Consider the following 17,949-nt stretch of genomic DNA (forward strand, 5'->3'; position numbering starts at 1 on the left):
CAAATAATAATAATCACAGTGGTTGTAGAGGGTGCAACAGGTCAGCACCTCAGGAGTAAATGTTAGTTGGCTTTTCATAGCCGATCATTAAGAGTTAGAGACAGCAGGTGTGGTAGAGAGAGAGAGTCGAAAACAGCAGGTCTGGGACAGGTAGCACGTCCGGTGAACAGGTCAGGGTTCCATTTCCGCAGGCAGAACAGTTGAAACTGGAGCAACAGCACGACTAGGTGAACTGGAGACAGCAAGGAGTCATCAGACCAGGTAATCCTGAGGCATGGTCCTAGGGCTCAGGTCCTCTGAGAGAAGAGAAAGAGAGAGAGAGAGAAAGGGGGAGAGAGAGAATTAGAGGGAGCATACTTAAGTTCACACAAGATGCCGGATAAGACAGGAAAAATTATCCAGATATAACAGACTGACTCTAGCCCCCCGATAAACTATTGCAGCATAATTACTGGAGGCTGAGATAGGAGGGTCGGGAGACACTGTGGTCCCATCCAACTATACCCCCGGACAGGGCCAACCCCATTAACAATGTGATGTTGCCGTGGTGACCTGACAGAGGGGGGACAGAATAATTTCACGCTACACAGTCTCTATTAACCTTGCCATCTCACCACTGACAGACACACAGACACACACCCCTACACAGATCAGGTAGAGGACAGGCGAGAACAAGGTCAAAGGTTCACCTCTCTTCCACTAACAGGAAGTTTAGTGTTCACTGCTTCCCCTTACTGTAATAACAATCCCTAATCCAGAGAATATCAAACACACTATGAGAAACATGTTTGTAAGATTCTTCCAGTCCTTTAGGTAGTTGGTGATTGTGACCATGGTGATGTGTGTTGGGTGTTTTCCACCACTACATAGAGTAGCCAGTCAAATAGAAAAGTAGCCAGCCAGGCCAAAGCAGCTCTATTTCGGTGGTCTCTGGTACATTGTAACAACTTGATTCCATCTGAAATACACAGCGGAAATATTGAATACTTTATCGAGTTTATGTCCCAGATTGTAAAAAATGTGTTGCGGTATTATGTAGAAAGACATGACTTTGCAATTGAAATGACAACAAAAGGATGAATTCAGTGTATTGTTCCTTGTTTTGGTATTGTTAGTTGTCTAGGTCTATGCCTATATGACCAGGGCTATTTTCTAAGTAGGAGAATATTAAACCTTTTTTTTTAGCATTTAACCAGTGTTCTCTTGATTTAAAGTGGTATTTACACTTTTACTACAACATATGGATTGCCACAATTATATTTGTTCTTCAAATTGTGTATTTTATTGAAACAGAAAAATGAAGTAAATAGCCCACCTTATCTAGAATAATATATTTAAGGTTTTGTTTTTCCAGGTTTCCATTTTCCCCGTTTTCACTCTCAAAATCACATTGGATGTTCTGAATACAGAACAATGCTTAAACCACATCAGGAGGCTTCTGAGGTCTGGGATAAATCTGATACTTGTCTTTTTGGGGTGTATTTACCCTTTCATTCAAGTGCGCAGCTAGCAAGAGGCTGTTGTTGAGCAGGGTTTTTACAGCCACATATGATGGTAGATGAAATAACCCTGATATCATTCTGCCAGGGAAGCTAGGCTACTTTGTAGTTAACATTTCATTGAGGAGTTTTTTGGGAGCCTTTCCATCTACCAGAAGACATTAGCTTCATCGCTAACGGTTACACAAAGTGGTAGACTTGTGCACTGCAGAAACAGACAGGGGCATTCTCGTTGCCTCTTGACTTATACGAAATCAGTGATGCATTCTGTTCCTGTCTTATGATAATTTGGGGGAAGTTTAAGGTCAATACATTTGTGAATATTGTTGAATTCCGTTTTAATGCCTGGGTTTCTTGAGGGCCTAATTATCATATTTTGACCAGAATGAGGCTCTCCACTGTCTATTGTTCCTTCAGTGATGATTCATCATCTTCATCGAATGTTTTCATAATTTATCTGCAGATAATTGCCAAACATTAGGGAGCCAAACTATGCAAATTAAGGAGCCAAATGAACGTCTCTCCGATGCCATTCGGTAGGCTACAGACTGACGAGATGAGTCACTCACTTTATCGTCCCTGTCTGGCAAGCACCGACATCCTAGGAAAGGAAACCTAGGAAATCCTTAGGTTGACTTGTCACGATGCGACAACATGGACATATAACCATGTTGAATGGCAAGGGATGTAGGAGATGGAATTTATTCAGTCAGTTCGACACTTTTTATAAACTAGTCAACACTTGCTGTTCAGTTGTCAATCAGCACACAGTAAATAGCCTAGGCCGCTCCCTGTGGCTGGCTGTCACGTTCGTTTGTAGAGACGGATCAAGGCGCAGCGAATGTTGAGTTCCACAGAATTATTTCATAGTGAAACTTAGCAACAACACAACAATAAACTAACAATGAAATGTGACTACGTGGTGCACAAACACACAACAATAAACTAACAATGAAATGTGACTACGTGGTGCACAAACACACAACAATAAACTAACAATGAAATGTGACTACGTGGTGCACAAACACACAACAATAAACTAACAACGAAACGTGACTACGTGGTGCACAAACACACAACAATAAACTAACAATGAAACGTGACCACGTGGTGCACATGCACAAACACACAACAATAAACTAACAATGAAATGTGACTACGTGGTGCACAAACACACAACAATAAACTAACAATGAAATGTGACTACGTGGTGCACAAACACACAACAATAAACTAACAATGAAATGTGACTACGTGGTGCACAAACACACAACAATAAACTAACAATGAAACGTGACTACGTGGTGCACAAACACACAACAATAAACTAACAATGAAATGTGACTACGTGGTGCACAAACACACAACAATAAACTAACAATGAAATGTGACTACGTGGTGCACAAACACACAACAATAAACTAACAATGAAATGTGACTACGTGGTGCACAAACACACAACAATAAACTAACAATGAAATGTGACTACGTGGTGCACAAACACACAACAATAAACTAACAACGAAACGTGACTACGTGGTGCACAAACACACAACAATAAACTAACAATGAAACGTGACCACGTGGTGCACATGCACAAACACACAACAATAAACTAACAATGAAACGTGACTACGTGGTGCACATGCACAAACACACAACAATAAACTAACAATGAAATGTGACTACGTGGTGCACAAACACACAACAATAAACTAACAATGAAACGTGACTACGTGGTGCACAAACACACAACAATAAACTAACAATGAAACGTGACTACGTGGTGCACAAACACACAACAATAAACTAACAATGAAACGTGACTACGTGGTGCACAAACACACAACAATAAACTAACAATGAAATGTGACTACGTGGTGCACAAACACACAACAATAAACTAACAATGAAATGTGACTACGTGGTGCACAAACACACAACAATAAACAAACAATGAAATGTGACTACGTGGTGCACAAACACACAACAATAAACTAACAATGAAATGTGACTACGTGGTGCACAAACACACAACAATAAACTAACAACGAAACGTGACTACGTGGTGCACAAACACACAACAATAAACTAACAATGAAACGTGACTACGTGGTGCACAAACACACAACAATAAACTAACAATGAAACGTGACTACGTGGTGCACAAACACACAACAATAAACTAACAATGAAATGTGACTACGTGGTGCACATGCACAAACACACAACAATAAACTAACAATGAAATGTGACTACGTGGTGCACAAACACACAACAATAAACTAACAATGAAATGTGACTACGTGGTGCACAAACACACAACAATAAACTAACAATGAAACGTGACTACGTGGTGAACAAACACACAACAATAAACTAACAACGAAACGTGACTACGTGGTGCACAAACACACAACAATAAACTAACAATGAAATGTGACTACGTGGTGCACAAACACACAACAATAAACTAACAACGAAACGTGACTACGTGGTGCACAAACACACAACAATAAACTAACAATGAAACGTGACTACGTGGTGCACAAACACACAACAATAAACTAACAATGAAACGTGACTACGTGGTGCACAAACACACAACAATAAACTAACAATGAAATGTGACTACGTGGTGCACATGCACAAACACACAACAATAAACTAACAATGAAATGTGACTACGTGGTGCACATGCACAAACACACAACAATAAACTAACAATGAAATGTGACTACGTGGTGCACAAACACACAACAATAAACTAACAATGAAATGTGACTACGTGGTGCACAAACACACAACAATAAACTAACAACGAAACGTGACTACGTGGTGCACAAACACACAACAATAAACTAACAATGAAACGTGACCACGTGGTGCACATGCACAAACACACAACAATAAACTAACAATGAAACGTGACTACGTGGTGCACAAACACACAACAATAAACTAACAATGAAACGTGACTACGTGGTGCACAAACACACAACAATAAACTAACAATGAAATGTGACTACGTGGTGCACAAACACACAACAATAAACTAACAATGAAATGTGACTACGTGGTGCACAAACACACAACAATAAACTAACAATGAAATGTGACTACGTGGTGCACAAACACACAACAATAAACTAACAATGAAACGTGACTACGTGGTGCACAAACACACAACAATAAACTAACAATGAAATGTGACTACGTGGTGCACATGCACAAACACACAACAATAAACTAACAATGAAACGTGACTACGTGGTGCACAAACACACAACAATAAACTAACAATGAAATGTGACTACGTGGTGCACAAACACAAAACAATAAACTAACAATGAAATGTGACTACGTGGTGCACAAACACACAACAATAAACTAACAATGAAATGTGACTACGTGGTGCACAAACACACAACAATAAACTAACAATGAAATGTGACTACGTGGTGCACAAACACACAACAATAAACGAACAATGAAATGTGACTACGTGGTGCACAAACACACAACAATAAACTAACAATGAAATGTGACTACGTGGTGCACAAACACAAAACAATAAACTAACAATGAAATGTGACTACGTGGTGCACAAACACACAACAATAAACTAACAATGAAACGTGACTACGTGGTGCACAAACACACAACAATAAACTAACAATGAAATGTGACTACGTGGTGCACAAACACACAACAATAAACTAACAATGAAATGTGACTACGTGGTGCACAAACACACAACAATAAACTAACAACGAAACGTGACTACGTGGTGCACAAACACACAACAATAAACTAACAATGAAATGTGACTACGTGGTGCACAAACACACAACAATAAACTAACAATGAAATGTGACTGGTGCACAAACACACAACAATAAACTAACAATGAAATGTGACTACGTGGTGCACAAACACACAACAATAAACTAACAACGAAATGTGACTACGTGGTGCACAAACACACAACAATAAACTAACAATGAAACGTGACTATGTGGTGCACAAACACACAACAATAAACTAACAATGAAGCGTGACTACGTGGTGCACAAACACACAACAATAAACTAACAATGAAATGTGACTACGTGGTGCACAAACACACAACAATAAACTAACAATGAAACGTGACTACGTGGTGCACAAACACACAACAATAAACTAACAATGAAACGTGACTACGTGGTGCACAAACACACAACAATAAACTAACAATGAAATGTGACTACGTGGTGCACAAACACACAACAATAAACTAACAATGAAATGTGACTACGTGGTGCACAAACACACAACAATAAACTAACAATGAAATGTGACTACGTGGTGCACAAACACACAACAATAAACTAACAATGAAACGTGACTACGTGGTGCACAAACACACAACAATAAACTAACAATGAAATGTGACTACGTGGTGCACATGCACAAACACACAACAATAAACTAACAATGAAACGTGACTACGTGGTGCACAAACACACAACAATAAACTAACAATGAAATGTGACTACGTGGTGCACAAACACAAAACAATAAACTAACAATGAAATGTGACTACGTGGTGCACAAACACACAACAATAAACTAACAATGAAATGTGACTACGTGGTGCACAAACACACAACAATAAACTAACAATGAAATGTGACTACGTGGTGCACAAACACACAACAATAAACGAACAATGAAATGTGACTACGTGGTGCACAAACACACAACAATAAACTAACAATGAAATGTGACTACGTGGTGCACAAACACAAAACAATAAACTAACAATGAAATGTGACTACGTGGTGCACAAACACACAACAATAAACTAACAATGAAACGTGACTACGTGGTGCACAAACACACAACAATAAACTAACAATGAAATGTGACTACGTGGTGCACAAACACACAACAATAAACTAACAATGAAATGTGACTACGTGGTGCACAAACACACAACAATAAACTAACAACGAAACGTGACTACGTGGTGCACAAACACACAACAATAAACTAACAATGAAATGTGACTACGTGGTGCACAAACACACAACAATAAACTAACAATGAAATGTGACTGGTGCACAAACACACAACAATAAACTAACAATGAAATGTGACTACGTGGTGCACAAACACACAACAATAAACTAACAACGAAATGTGACTACGTGGTGCACAAACACACAACAATAAACTAACAATGAAACGTGACTATGTGGTGCACAAACACACAACAATAAACTAACAATGAAGCGTGACTACGTGGTGCACAAACACACAACAATAAACTAACAATGAAATGTGACTACGTGGTGCACAAACACACAACAATAAACTAACAATGAAACGTGACTACGTGGTGCACAAACACACAACAATAAACTAACAATGAAACGTGACCACGTGGTGCACATGCACAAACACACAACAATAAACTAACAATGAAATGTGACTACGTGGTGCACAAACGCACAACAATAAACTAACAATGAAACGTGACTACGTGGTGCACAAACACACAACAATAAACTAACAATGAAATGTGACTACGTGGTGCACAAACACACAACAATAAACGAACAATGAAACGTGACTACGTGGTGCACAAACACACAACAATAAACTAACAATGAAACGTGACTACGTGGTGCACAAACACAAAACAATATCCCATAAAACACAGGTGGAAAAAGGCTACCTAAAAATGATCCCCGATGAGAGACAACGATTACCAGCTGCCTCTAATTGGGAATCATACCAATCACCAACATAGAAATAATAACCCAGAACCCCACATAGAAATAACTAACTAGAACAACCCCCAGTCACACCCTGACGTACTACACCATAGAGAAATAATGTCTCTCTATGGTCAGGGCGTGACTCTGGTTATGTGAAACGTAAAAGAAAATCAATGATTTTGTGTCAGTAAACAATAATTAGGCTAAGTCATGGATTTCCACACATCGTTACCAGTTACAGTACATGGGATATGTAAGGATATGCTCTCTCCCACAGGTGTAAAGAAATTTGACTGCAACCAGAAATCTGTATGACGAGATGCTCATGGCTCCTCCCTACCAATGGGAGTCGTTGTCCCAAAGATGGGAAGGCAGGTGACAAGCTTAGGTCCAAAATAAGACCATAGAAAAGCATTGGACAGATTTTGGCGAGCGTGAAACCTCTCACTTTGCCTCTTCCTCTCTGCTGAATTTCCCTGTCATCACTCACTTTGTGACTGACCGGCGCCTGTCCTATAAATAGATCGCTAGAAGATACATATCGTTCATCCTAGCGGGGGAGGGCTCGATGGACTAGCGAACTGAAACTTTTAAATGAAAAGTAGCCTAGTTATTATGAAGTGGAAAATGTAGCTGGCTAAAAATGAATCTGTAACCGGCTGATTAGCCGACAGCTGACGCTAATGGAAAACACTGTGTTTCAGGTGTGACGAAGGTGGACTATGGTGACATCACGTCTCGCTCGTCTCTGAGACAGAAGCTGCAGTGTAAACCTTTCAGCTGGTACCTGGAGAACGTCTATCCTGACTCCCAGATACCACGACACTACTACTCACTGGGAGAGGTGCACCCGCGCTAAACATACAACACACACACACTAAACACACACACATTCAATCAGTGATAATTGTTGGTTGTGTGTTGTTCTGTCAGATCCGTAACGTGGAGACTAACCAGTGTCTGGACAACATGGCCCGGAAGGAGAACGAGAAAGTTGGCATCTTCAACTGCCATGGCATGGGAGGAAACCAGGTAGTTAGAACGGCCATGGCATGGGAGGAAACCAGGTAGTTAGAACTGCCATGGCATGGGAGGAAACCAGGTAACTAGAACTGCCATGGCATAGGAGGAAACGAGGTAATTAGAACGGCCATGGCATGGGAGGAAACCAGGTATCTAGAACTGCCATGGCATGGGAGGAAACCAGGTAACTAGAACTGCCATGGCATGGGGGGAAACCAGGTAACTAGAACTGCCATGGCATGGGAGGAAACCAGGTAACTAGAACTGCCATGGCATGGGGGGAAACCAGGTATCTACTGCCATGGCATGGGAGGAAACCAGGTAACTAGAACTGCCATGGCATGGGGGGAAACCAGGTATCTACTGCCATGGCATGGGAGGAACCCAGGTAACTAGAACTGCCATGGTATGGGAGGAAACCAGGTAACTAGAACTGCCATGGCATGGGAGGCAACCAGGTAACAGTCACAAACCAGGTATCTAGAACTGCCATGGCATGGGAGGAAACCAGGTAACTGGAACTGCCATAACATGGGAGGAAATCAGGTATCTAGAACTGCCATGGCATGGGAGGCAACCAGGTATCTGGAACTGCCATGGCATGGAGGAAACCAGGTAACTAGAACTGCCATGGCATGGGAGGAAACCAGGTAACTAAAACTGCCATTTCATGGGAGGAAACCAGGTATCTGGAACTGCCATGGCATGGAGGAAACCAGGTAACTAGAACTGCCATGGCATGGGAGGAAACCAGGTAACTAAAACTGCCATGGCATGGGAGAAAACCAGGTAACTAGAACTGCCATGGCATGGGAGGAAACCAGGTAACTAGAACTGCCATAGCATCGGAGGAAACCAGGTAACTAGAACAGCCATGGCATGGGATGAAACCAGGTTATTAGAAATGCCATGGCATGGGAGGAAACCAGGTAACTAGAACTGCCATGGCATGGGAGGAAACCAGGTAACTAGAACTGCCATGGCATGGGAGGACACCGGGTAACTAGAACTGCCATGGCATAGGAGGAAACCAGGTAACTAGAACTGCCATGGCATGGGAGGACACCGGGTAACTAGAACTGCCATGGCATGGGAGGAAACCAGGTAACTAGAACTGCCATGGCATGGGAGGAAACCGGGTATCTAGAACTGCCATAGCATGGGAGGACACCGGGTAACTAGAACTGCCATGGCATGGGAGGAAACCAGGTAACTAGAACTGCCATGGCATGTGAGGACACCGGGTAACTAGAACTGCCATAGCATGGGAGGAAACCAGGTAACTAGAACTGCCATGGCATGGGAGGAAACCAGGTAACTAGAACTGCCATAGCATGGGAGGACACCGGGTAACTAGAACTGCCATGGCATAGGAGGAAACCAGGTAACTAGAACTGCCATGGCATGGGAGGACACCGGGTAACTAGAACTGCCATAGCATGGGAGGAAACCAGGTAACTAGAACTGCCATAGCATGGGAGGAAACCGGGTAACTAAAACTGCCATAGCATGGGAGGAAACCAGGTAACTAGAACTGCCATGGCATGGAAGGGAACCAGGTATCTGGAACTGCCATGGCATGGGAGGAAACCCGGTAACTAGAACTGCCATGACATGGGAGGAAACCAGGTAACTAGAACTGCCATGGCATGGGAGGAAACCAGGTACCTAGAACTGCCATGGCATGGGAGGAAACCAGGTATCTGGAACTGCCATGGCATGGAGGAAACCAGGTAACTAGAACTGCCATGGCATGGGAGGAAACCAGGTAACTAAAACTGCCATGGCATGGGAGGAAACCAGGTATCTGGAACTGCCATGGCATGGAGGAAACCAGGTAACTAAAACTGCCATGGCATGGGAGGAAACCAGGTATCTGGAACTGCCATGGCATGGGAGGAAACCAGGTAACTAGAACTGCCATGGCATGGGAGGAAACCAGGTAACTAGAACTGCCATGGCATGGGAGGAAACCGTAACTGATCAACTGAGGACAGGACAACAGTAATGAGATTACCTTTGGTGTTTATCATAGTGACATTAACCTGAGCAACTTCTCTGACCTCAGAGGAGAGAGATACAATGTGAATGACATAAGAGAGAGAGAGAGGTCTCTTGTCTTCCCGTCTGACCGTGTGTCGTCCCCTGCAGGTGTTCAGCTACACGGCCAATAAAGAGATAAGGACAGATGACCTGTGTCTAGACGTGTCCAAACTCAACGGTCCTGTCATGATGCTCAAGTGTCATCACCTCAAAGGAAACCAGCTCTGGGAGTATGACCCCATGGTATGTCTGTCTGTCAACAGTAAACAACCCCTCCTTGTCTTTTCTTACTACCACTGACCCTGCTGAGTGTGCTAGTTGTTGTTTTACCTAGCTACCTTAAAGTAACTGTCAAGTGTTTCCACATTTCTATTAAATATGTCATATAATTCATTACAATATGAGTGAAATATATAGTTTTCCTTCCAATTTTTTATTTATGAAGTATGATATAAAGCTGATTTTCTGTATTGGAATGGTGTGGCCCTACCCCAACAACTGAATGGTGTGGGCGTATACAAGTCATTCAAATTATTCACGCGAGTAGATCGCTGATTGGCCAGTGCATCCTCAGGAGGATGACATCATCATCAATGAGGAAATAGCAAGCATTTTTTTAAACTGTCTTTTTGACATACCAGATTGAAGTGTTTTTCCTTTAATTTTATGCTTTGGCCACATGAATATAGGATGAGTCCACAACATATGGGTATGAGTTATCAGAATATTCACTTTTAAAAGTCAGATTTTCACAGGATAGTTACTTTAAGATGAATGCACTTTTAAACAGTAAGTTGCTCTGGGTAAGAGCGTCGCTAAATGACTCAAATATATTTAAAAAAAAATGTTTATCTGTCTGTTGTGTCTGTAGAAGTTGACCCAGGTCTGTTTCTCTGTTGTCTCTGTAGAAGTTGCCTCAGGTCTGTTTCTCTGTTGTCTCTGTAGAAGTTGCCTCAGGTCTGTTTCTCTGTTGTGTCTGTAGAAGTTGATCCAGGTCTGTTTCTCTGTTGTCTCTGTAGAAGTTGACTCAGGTCTGTTTCTCTGTTGTCTCTGTAGAAGTTGACCCAGGTCTGTTTCTCTGTTGTCTCTGTAGAAGTTGACTCAGGTCTGTTTCTCTGTTGTCTCTGTAGAAGTTGACTCAGGTCTGTTTCTCTGTTGTCTCTGTAGAAGTTGACCCAGGTCTGTTTCTCTGTTGTCTCTGTAGGAGTTGACCCAGGTCTGTTTCTCTGTCTGTTGTGTCTGTAGAAGTTAACCCAGGTCTGTTTCTCTGTTGTCTCTGTAGGAGTTGACCCAGGTCTGTTTCTCTGTCTGTTGTGTCTGTAGAAGTTAACCCAGGTCTGTTTCTCTGTCTGTTGTGTCTGTAGAAGTTGACTCAGGTCTGTTTCTCTGTCTGTTGTCTGTAGAAGTTGACCCAGGTCTGTTTCTCTGTCTGTTGTCTCTGTAGAAGTTGCCTCAGGTCTGTTTCTCTGTTGTCTCTATAGAAGTTGACCCAGGTCTGTTTCTCTGTCTGTTGTCTCTGTAGAAGTTGACTCAGGTCTGTTTCTCTGTTGTGTCTGTAGAAGTTAACCCAGGTCTGTTTCTCTGTCTGTTGTCTCTGTAGAAGTTGACCCTGATCCACGTCAATAGTAACCAGTGTCTGGACAAGGCCAGTGAGGAGGACAGCCAGGTGCCCAGCGTCAGAGACTGTACACACACTCGCTCTCAACAGTGGCTGCTGCGCAACGTCACGCTGCCTGAGATCTTCTGACCGCCGCCTACCCACACACACATACACACACACACACACTGACGGAAAGAGAGAGAGAGTGAGAGGAGGGAAGAGGAGGAGGGCAGAAGGGACAGTCCACGCTGAATGGGATGAAGCAGGGCCCTTCTATGGTGTCTGGGAGAGGGAACATGTTTGGACTCAATGGAGGAGAGACTCATACTTTTATGAAGAGAGACTGGTGATCTTTTAAAGAGAGAGACCCGCTCCTGGAGAGACATGTTGTTAAAGAGAGAGAGAGACTCACAGAGAGGACTTCCATGGACAAGGCAGTCTCCCCAACGCTGCAAACTCATCACTTATGTTTACCTGACTGTGTGTGTGTGTGTGTGTGTGTGTGTGTGTGTGTGTGTGTGTGTGTGTGTGTGTGTGTGTGTGTGTGTGTGTGTGTGTGTGTGTGTGTGTGTGTGTGTGTGTGCGCAAATGTGTTCTCAAGTAAAGGTGGCTCATTAGTGAAAACATTTTTTTCATTGAGTTTTGACTCTGTTGAACTCATATGAAGGAAGGGTGTGTGTGTGTGTGTGTGTATGTGTGTTTGAGCGAGCATGTGTGTACATGTGTTGGGATATGCCCTCCTGTTGCAGTATTGTATGACTGTGCATGTATGAGGACAGCCCCATACAGACACCTAGCAGTGTCTGTCTCCCTCTAGTGTTCCTCCCCTGAATTGCAGCCTAAAGAGGGACTCAGAGACAGGAGATGGAGACAGAGAGGGAGGGGGGACACAGAGAGAGGAGATGGAGACAGAGAGGGAGGGGGGACTCAGAACTCTCCAGAGAAGCACCGAGGAACAATGCGCTGAACCACAAACTGAACTGAATCCCTAATTGACAGACCTGCACTCCTACAGACAGATATAGAGACAGAAATAATATGTTTGTGATATACTGAGATTTCTATGTAGACTTTTTTACATGTCTTTGTTTATTACTGTGAGAGTTCCACAGAGCAGCGACTGTAGTTTATCTGTCTGTTTATGTCTTTAAGGTAAAGTGTTTAACATAGAGCTAATACGGCTGCTGGTTGACGTTGCCCTTAGTCACAGATCAAGAATCAGTTTACCCTCCCCTAATCCTAATGTTAACCATTATGGGTAGGAAACAAGAACTGATCTTAGATCAGTGTCAGGAGGCAACCTGATCCTCCTCCGCTAATACACACGTGTACACACACGGCCCTGGGCCTCTGCATATCTAATGTGATGGCTCTAATGATCACAGTAACACACAGACACACACATAAATAATCCCACATACAAACACAGGTTACACACATACAGAAATAAACACACATACAAACACAGGTTACACACGTACACAAACAGAAATAAACACACATTCAAACACAGGTTACACACGTACACACATACACAAACAGAAATCAACACACATACAAACACAGGTTACACACGTACACACATACACAAACAGAAATAACACACATTCAAACACAGGTTACACACATACACAAACAGAAATAACACACAAGCTGAACTAGACTGTCACTTTAATCTTCTCTATCATATCTTCTTCCTGAAGACGTCCTGATAAAACACTCCAATGGCTCCATCCTCCATGGTGTGTGTGTGTGTGTGTGTGTGTGTGTGTGTGTGTGTGTGTGTGTGTGTGTGTGTGTGTGTGTGTGTGTGTGTGTGTGTGTGTGTGTGTGTGTGTGTGTGTGTGTGTGTGTGTGTGTGTGTGTGTGTGTGGCGCTAACTCCATGCTAACCCCAGCCCGTCAACTCCACTCTTATCAGCACATCAGTTTAATGCGGTTTCTATATCACTGAACAGCACAGTGGAGCTGCATAGACTGTCCAGAGGTCAGTTAAGGGCAGTATCTCTGTTTCATACATTGACTTCTATGCTTTGTATGGTTAGAATAATATGGAGGCGGTTCAGGAATGCAGTAAGTGTTTGATCATGAATGTGGGAGAGGGATGTAAAGGTGTCCCACAGTATCACACTCCATAACCACGTATATATTTCTGGTCAACACAGACCTCTACTCATATCACTCCTTTACTTAACATCTCAACACCTTTCTGCTCATATCACTCCTTTACTTAACATCTCAACACCTTTCTGCTCATATCATTCCTTTACTTAACATTTCAACACAGACCTCTCTACTCATCACTCCTTTACTTAACATTTCAACACAGACCTCTCTACTCATATCACTCCTTTACTTAACATCTCAACACCTTTCTGCTCATATCACTCCTTTACTTAACATTTCAACACAGACCTCTGCTCATATCACTCCTTTACTTAACATCTCAACACCTTTCTGCTCATATCACTCCTTTACTTAACATCTCAACACCTTTCTGCTCATATCACTCCTTTACTTAACATCTCAACACCTTTCTGCTCATATCACTCCTTTACTTAACAGTTCAACACAGACCTCTACTCATATCACTCCTTTACTTAACATCTCAACACCTTTCTGCTCATATCACTCCTTTACTTAACATCTCAACACCTTTCTGCTCATATCATTCCTTTACTTAACATTTCAACACAGACCTCTCTACTCATCACTCCTTTACTTAACATTTCAACACAGACCTCTCTACTCATATCACTCCTTTACTTAACATCTCAACACCTTTCTGCTCATATCACTCCTTTACTTAACATCTCAACACCTTTCTGCTCATATCACTCCTTTACTTAACATTTCAACACAGACCTCTCTACTCATATCACTCCTTTACTTAACATCTCAACACCTTTCTGCTCATATCACTCCTTTACTTAACATTTCAACACAGACCTCTCTACTCATATCACTCCTTTACTTAACATCTCAACACCTCTCTACTCATATCACTCCTTTACTTAACATTTCAACACAGACGTCTCTACTCATCACTCCTTTACTTAACATTTCAACACAGACCTCTGCTCATATCACTCCTTTACTTAACATTTCAACACAGACCTCTGCTCATATCACTCCTTTACTTAACATTTCAACACAGACCTCTGCTCATATCACTCATTTACTTAACATTTCAACACAGACCTCTGCTCATATCACTCATTTACTTAACGTTCCACTTATCATTTTGGTTAACCTCTTCTTTTTAGTTGTTTTTTGTATCACACGCTTTTATCAGTTTGCCAGTCTGAGAGATGACGTCTATCATTAACTATTTCAACCTCCTCTGTTGGGGGAGGGGTTTACACACGGTTCTGACATTTCATTGGCTCATCTTTGCTGTGGAGGTGGGTGGGGGGGGCTTTACTTGACGGATTCATGTTTGATTGAATGACTGTACGATAAAGATGTGTGATTTCTGATTGGTGGGTTTTGACTGTGAGACGGGCGAGGACTGTTTGTATGTAAAGGATCGACTCTTGTCGGGGAGGGGTGGGGTTTGTTTGATTGACAGCTGTATGAGTTATATCCAGACTTCCACACTGAGCTGTTTCAAACGTTGTAGAAATAAAAGTCAGAACGTTTACAGAACACCACAACGACAACATGGACTCCTGTCTCTCTCTTTACTCACATATTCATGAGACAACAGATTATCTTGAACTCCGCCAGTGATCAGTCCACCAGTGATCAGTCCAGTAGTGATCAGTCCATCAGTGATCAGTCCACCAGTGATCAGTCCATTAGTGATCAGTCCACCAGTGATCAGTCCATTAGTGATCAGTCCATTAGTGATCAGTCCACCAGTGATCAGTCCATTAGTGATCAGTCCATCAGTGATCAGTCCATCAGTGATCAGTCCATCAGTGATCAGTCCACCGGTGATCAGTCCATCAGTGATCAGTCCACCAGTGATCAGTCCACCAGTGATCAGTCCATCCGTGATCAGTCCACCGGTGATCAGTCCATCAGTGATCAGTCCACCAGTGATCAGTCCATCAGTGATCAGTCCACCGGTGATCAGTCCATCAGTAACACACATTCAGGAGAGTAGCTCTGCAGGAACAGGGTTGGAGTTAAACCCTACAGGACTGTAGCTCTGGGAACAGGGCTGGAGTTAAAACCTACAGGAGAGTAGCTCTCCAGGAACAGGGTTGGAGTTAAACCCTACAGGAGGGTAGCTCTCCAGGAACATGGCTGGAGTTAAAACCTACAGGAGGGTAGCTCTGGGAACAGGGCTGGAGTTAAAACCTACAGGAGAGTAGCTCTCCAGGAACAGGGTTGGAGTTAAACCCTACAGGAGGGTAGCTCTCCATGAACAGGGTTGGAGTTAAAACCTACAGGAGGGTAGCTCTCCAGGAACATGGTTGGAGTTAAAACCTACAGGACTGTAGCTCTACAGGAACAGGGTTGGAGTTATAACCTACAGGACTGTAGCTCTACAGGAACAGGGTTGGAGTTATAACCTACAGGACAGTAGCGCTCCAGGAACAGGGTTGGAGTTAAAACCTACAGGACTGTAGCTCTACAGGAACAGGGTTGGAGTTATAACCTACAGGACTGTAGCTCTCCAGGAACAGGGTTGGAGTTATAACCTACAGGACTGTAGCTCTCCAGGAACAGGGTTGGAGTTAAAACCTACAGGAGGGTAGCTCTCCAGGAACAGGGTTGGAGTTAAAACCTACAGGAGGGTAGCTCTCCGGGAACATGGTTGGAGTTCAAACCTACAGGACTGTAGCTCTACAGGAACAGGGTTGGAGTTATAACCTACAGGACTGTAGCTCTCCAGGAACAGGGTTGGAGTTATAACCTACAGGACTGTAGCTCTCCAGGAACATGGTTGGAGTTATAACCTACAGGACTGTAGCTCTACAGGAACAGGATTGGAGTTATAACCTACAGGACTGTAGCTCTCCAGGAACAGGGTTGGAGTTATAAACCTACAGGACTGTAGCTCTCCAGGAACATGGTTGGAGTTAAAACCTACAGGACTGTATCTCTCCAGGAACATGGTTGGAGTTAAAACCTACAGGACTGTATCTCTACAGGAACAGGGTTGGAGTTAAAACCTACAGGACTGTATCTCTCCAGGAACAGGGTTGGAGTTAAAACCTACAGGACTGTATCTCTCCAGGAACATGGTTGGAATTAAAACCTACAGGACTGTATCTCTACAGGAACAGGGTTGGAGTTAAAACCTACAGGACTGTATCTCTCCAGGAACATGGTTGGAATTAAAACCTACAGGACTGTATCTCTACAGGAACAGGGTTGGAGTTAAAACCTACAGGACTGTATCTCTCCAGGAACATGGTTGGAATTAAAACCTACAGGACTGTATCTCTACAGGAACAGGGTTGGAGTTAAAACCTACAGGACTGTATCTCTCCAGGAACAGGGTTGGAGTTAAAACCTACAGGACTGTAGCTCTACAGGAACAGGGTTGGAATTAAAACCTACAGGATTGTATCTCTACAGGAACAGGGTTGGAGTTAAAACCTACAGGAGGGTAGCTCTCCAGGAACATGGTTGGAGTTAAAACCTACAGGAGAGTAGCTCTCCAGGAACAGGGCTGGAGTTAAAACCTACAGGACTGTATCTCTCCAGGAACAGGGTTGGAGTTAAAACCTACACGACTGTATCTCTACAGGAACAGGGTTGGAGTTATAACCAACAGGACTGTAGCTCTCCGGGAACAGGGTTGGAGTTAAAACCTACAGGACTGTAGCTCTCCAGGAACAGGGTTGGAGTTATAACCTACAGGACTGTAGCTCTACAGGAACAGGATTGGAGTTATAACCTACAGGACTGTAGCTCTCCAGGAACAGGGTTGGAGTTATAAACCTACAGGACTGTAGCTCTCCAGGAACATGGTTGGAGTTAAAACCTACAGGACTGTATCTCTCCAGGAACATGGTTGGAGTTAAAACCTACAGGACTGTATCTCTACAGGAACAGGG

General features: G+C 42.9%; 1 protein-coding gene and 1 long non-coding RNA gene across 3 annotated transcripts in view; one reads left to right on the plus strand and one right to left on the minus strand.

Moving 5' to 3' along the window:
- The window catches only part of LOC110508149 (polypeptide N-acetylgalactosaminyltransferase 1), a 73,143-nt gene extending 60,158 nt beyond the window's left edge, over positions 1-12,985 (plus strand). For both annotated transcript variants that reach the window (XM_036966815.1, XM_036966819.1), the window contains exons 11-14: positions 7,972-8,111; positions 8,201-8,299; positions 10,442-10,576; positions 11,934-12,985. In XM_036966815.1, the coding sequence (XP_036822710.1) occupies positions 7,972-8,111; positions 8,201-8,299; positions 10,442-10,576; positions 11,934-12,080 (521 nt within the window). In that variant the 3' untranslated portion in view covers positions 12,081-12,985. The remainder of the gene's footprint in view (positions 1-7,971; positions 8,112-8,200; positions 8,300-10,441; positions 10,577-11,933) is intronic.
- Positions 12,986-13,716: 731 nt separating this feature from the next.
- On the minus strand, positions 13,717-15,683 carry LOC118944866. Its single transcript, XR_005040260.1, has 2 exons — positions 14,922-15,683; positions 13,717-14,881 (listed from the first exon to the last, which is right to left on the minus strand). It is a non-coding gene; the product is annotated as an uncharacterized LOC118944866 (long non-coding RNA).
- Between the last annotated feature and the right edge of the window lie 2,266 nt (positions 15,684-17,949).

This window comes from Oncorhynchus mykiss, chromosome 3, assembly GCF_013265735.2.
Source record: "Oncorhynchus mykiss isolate Arlee chromosome 3, USDA_OmykA_1.1, whole genome shotgun sequence".
Lineage (NCBI taxonomy): Eukaryota > Metazoa > Chordata > Actinopteri > Salmoniformes > Salmonidae > Oncorhynchus > Oncorhynchus mykiss.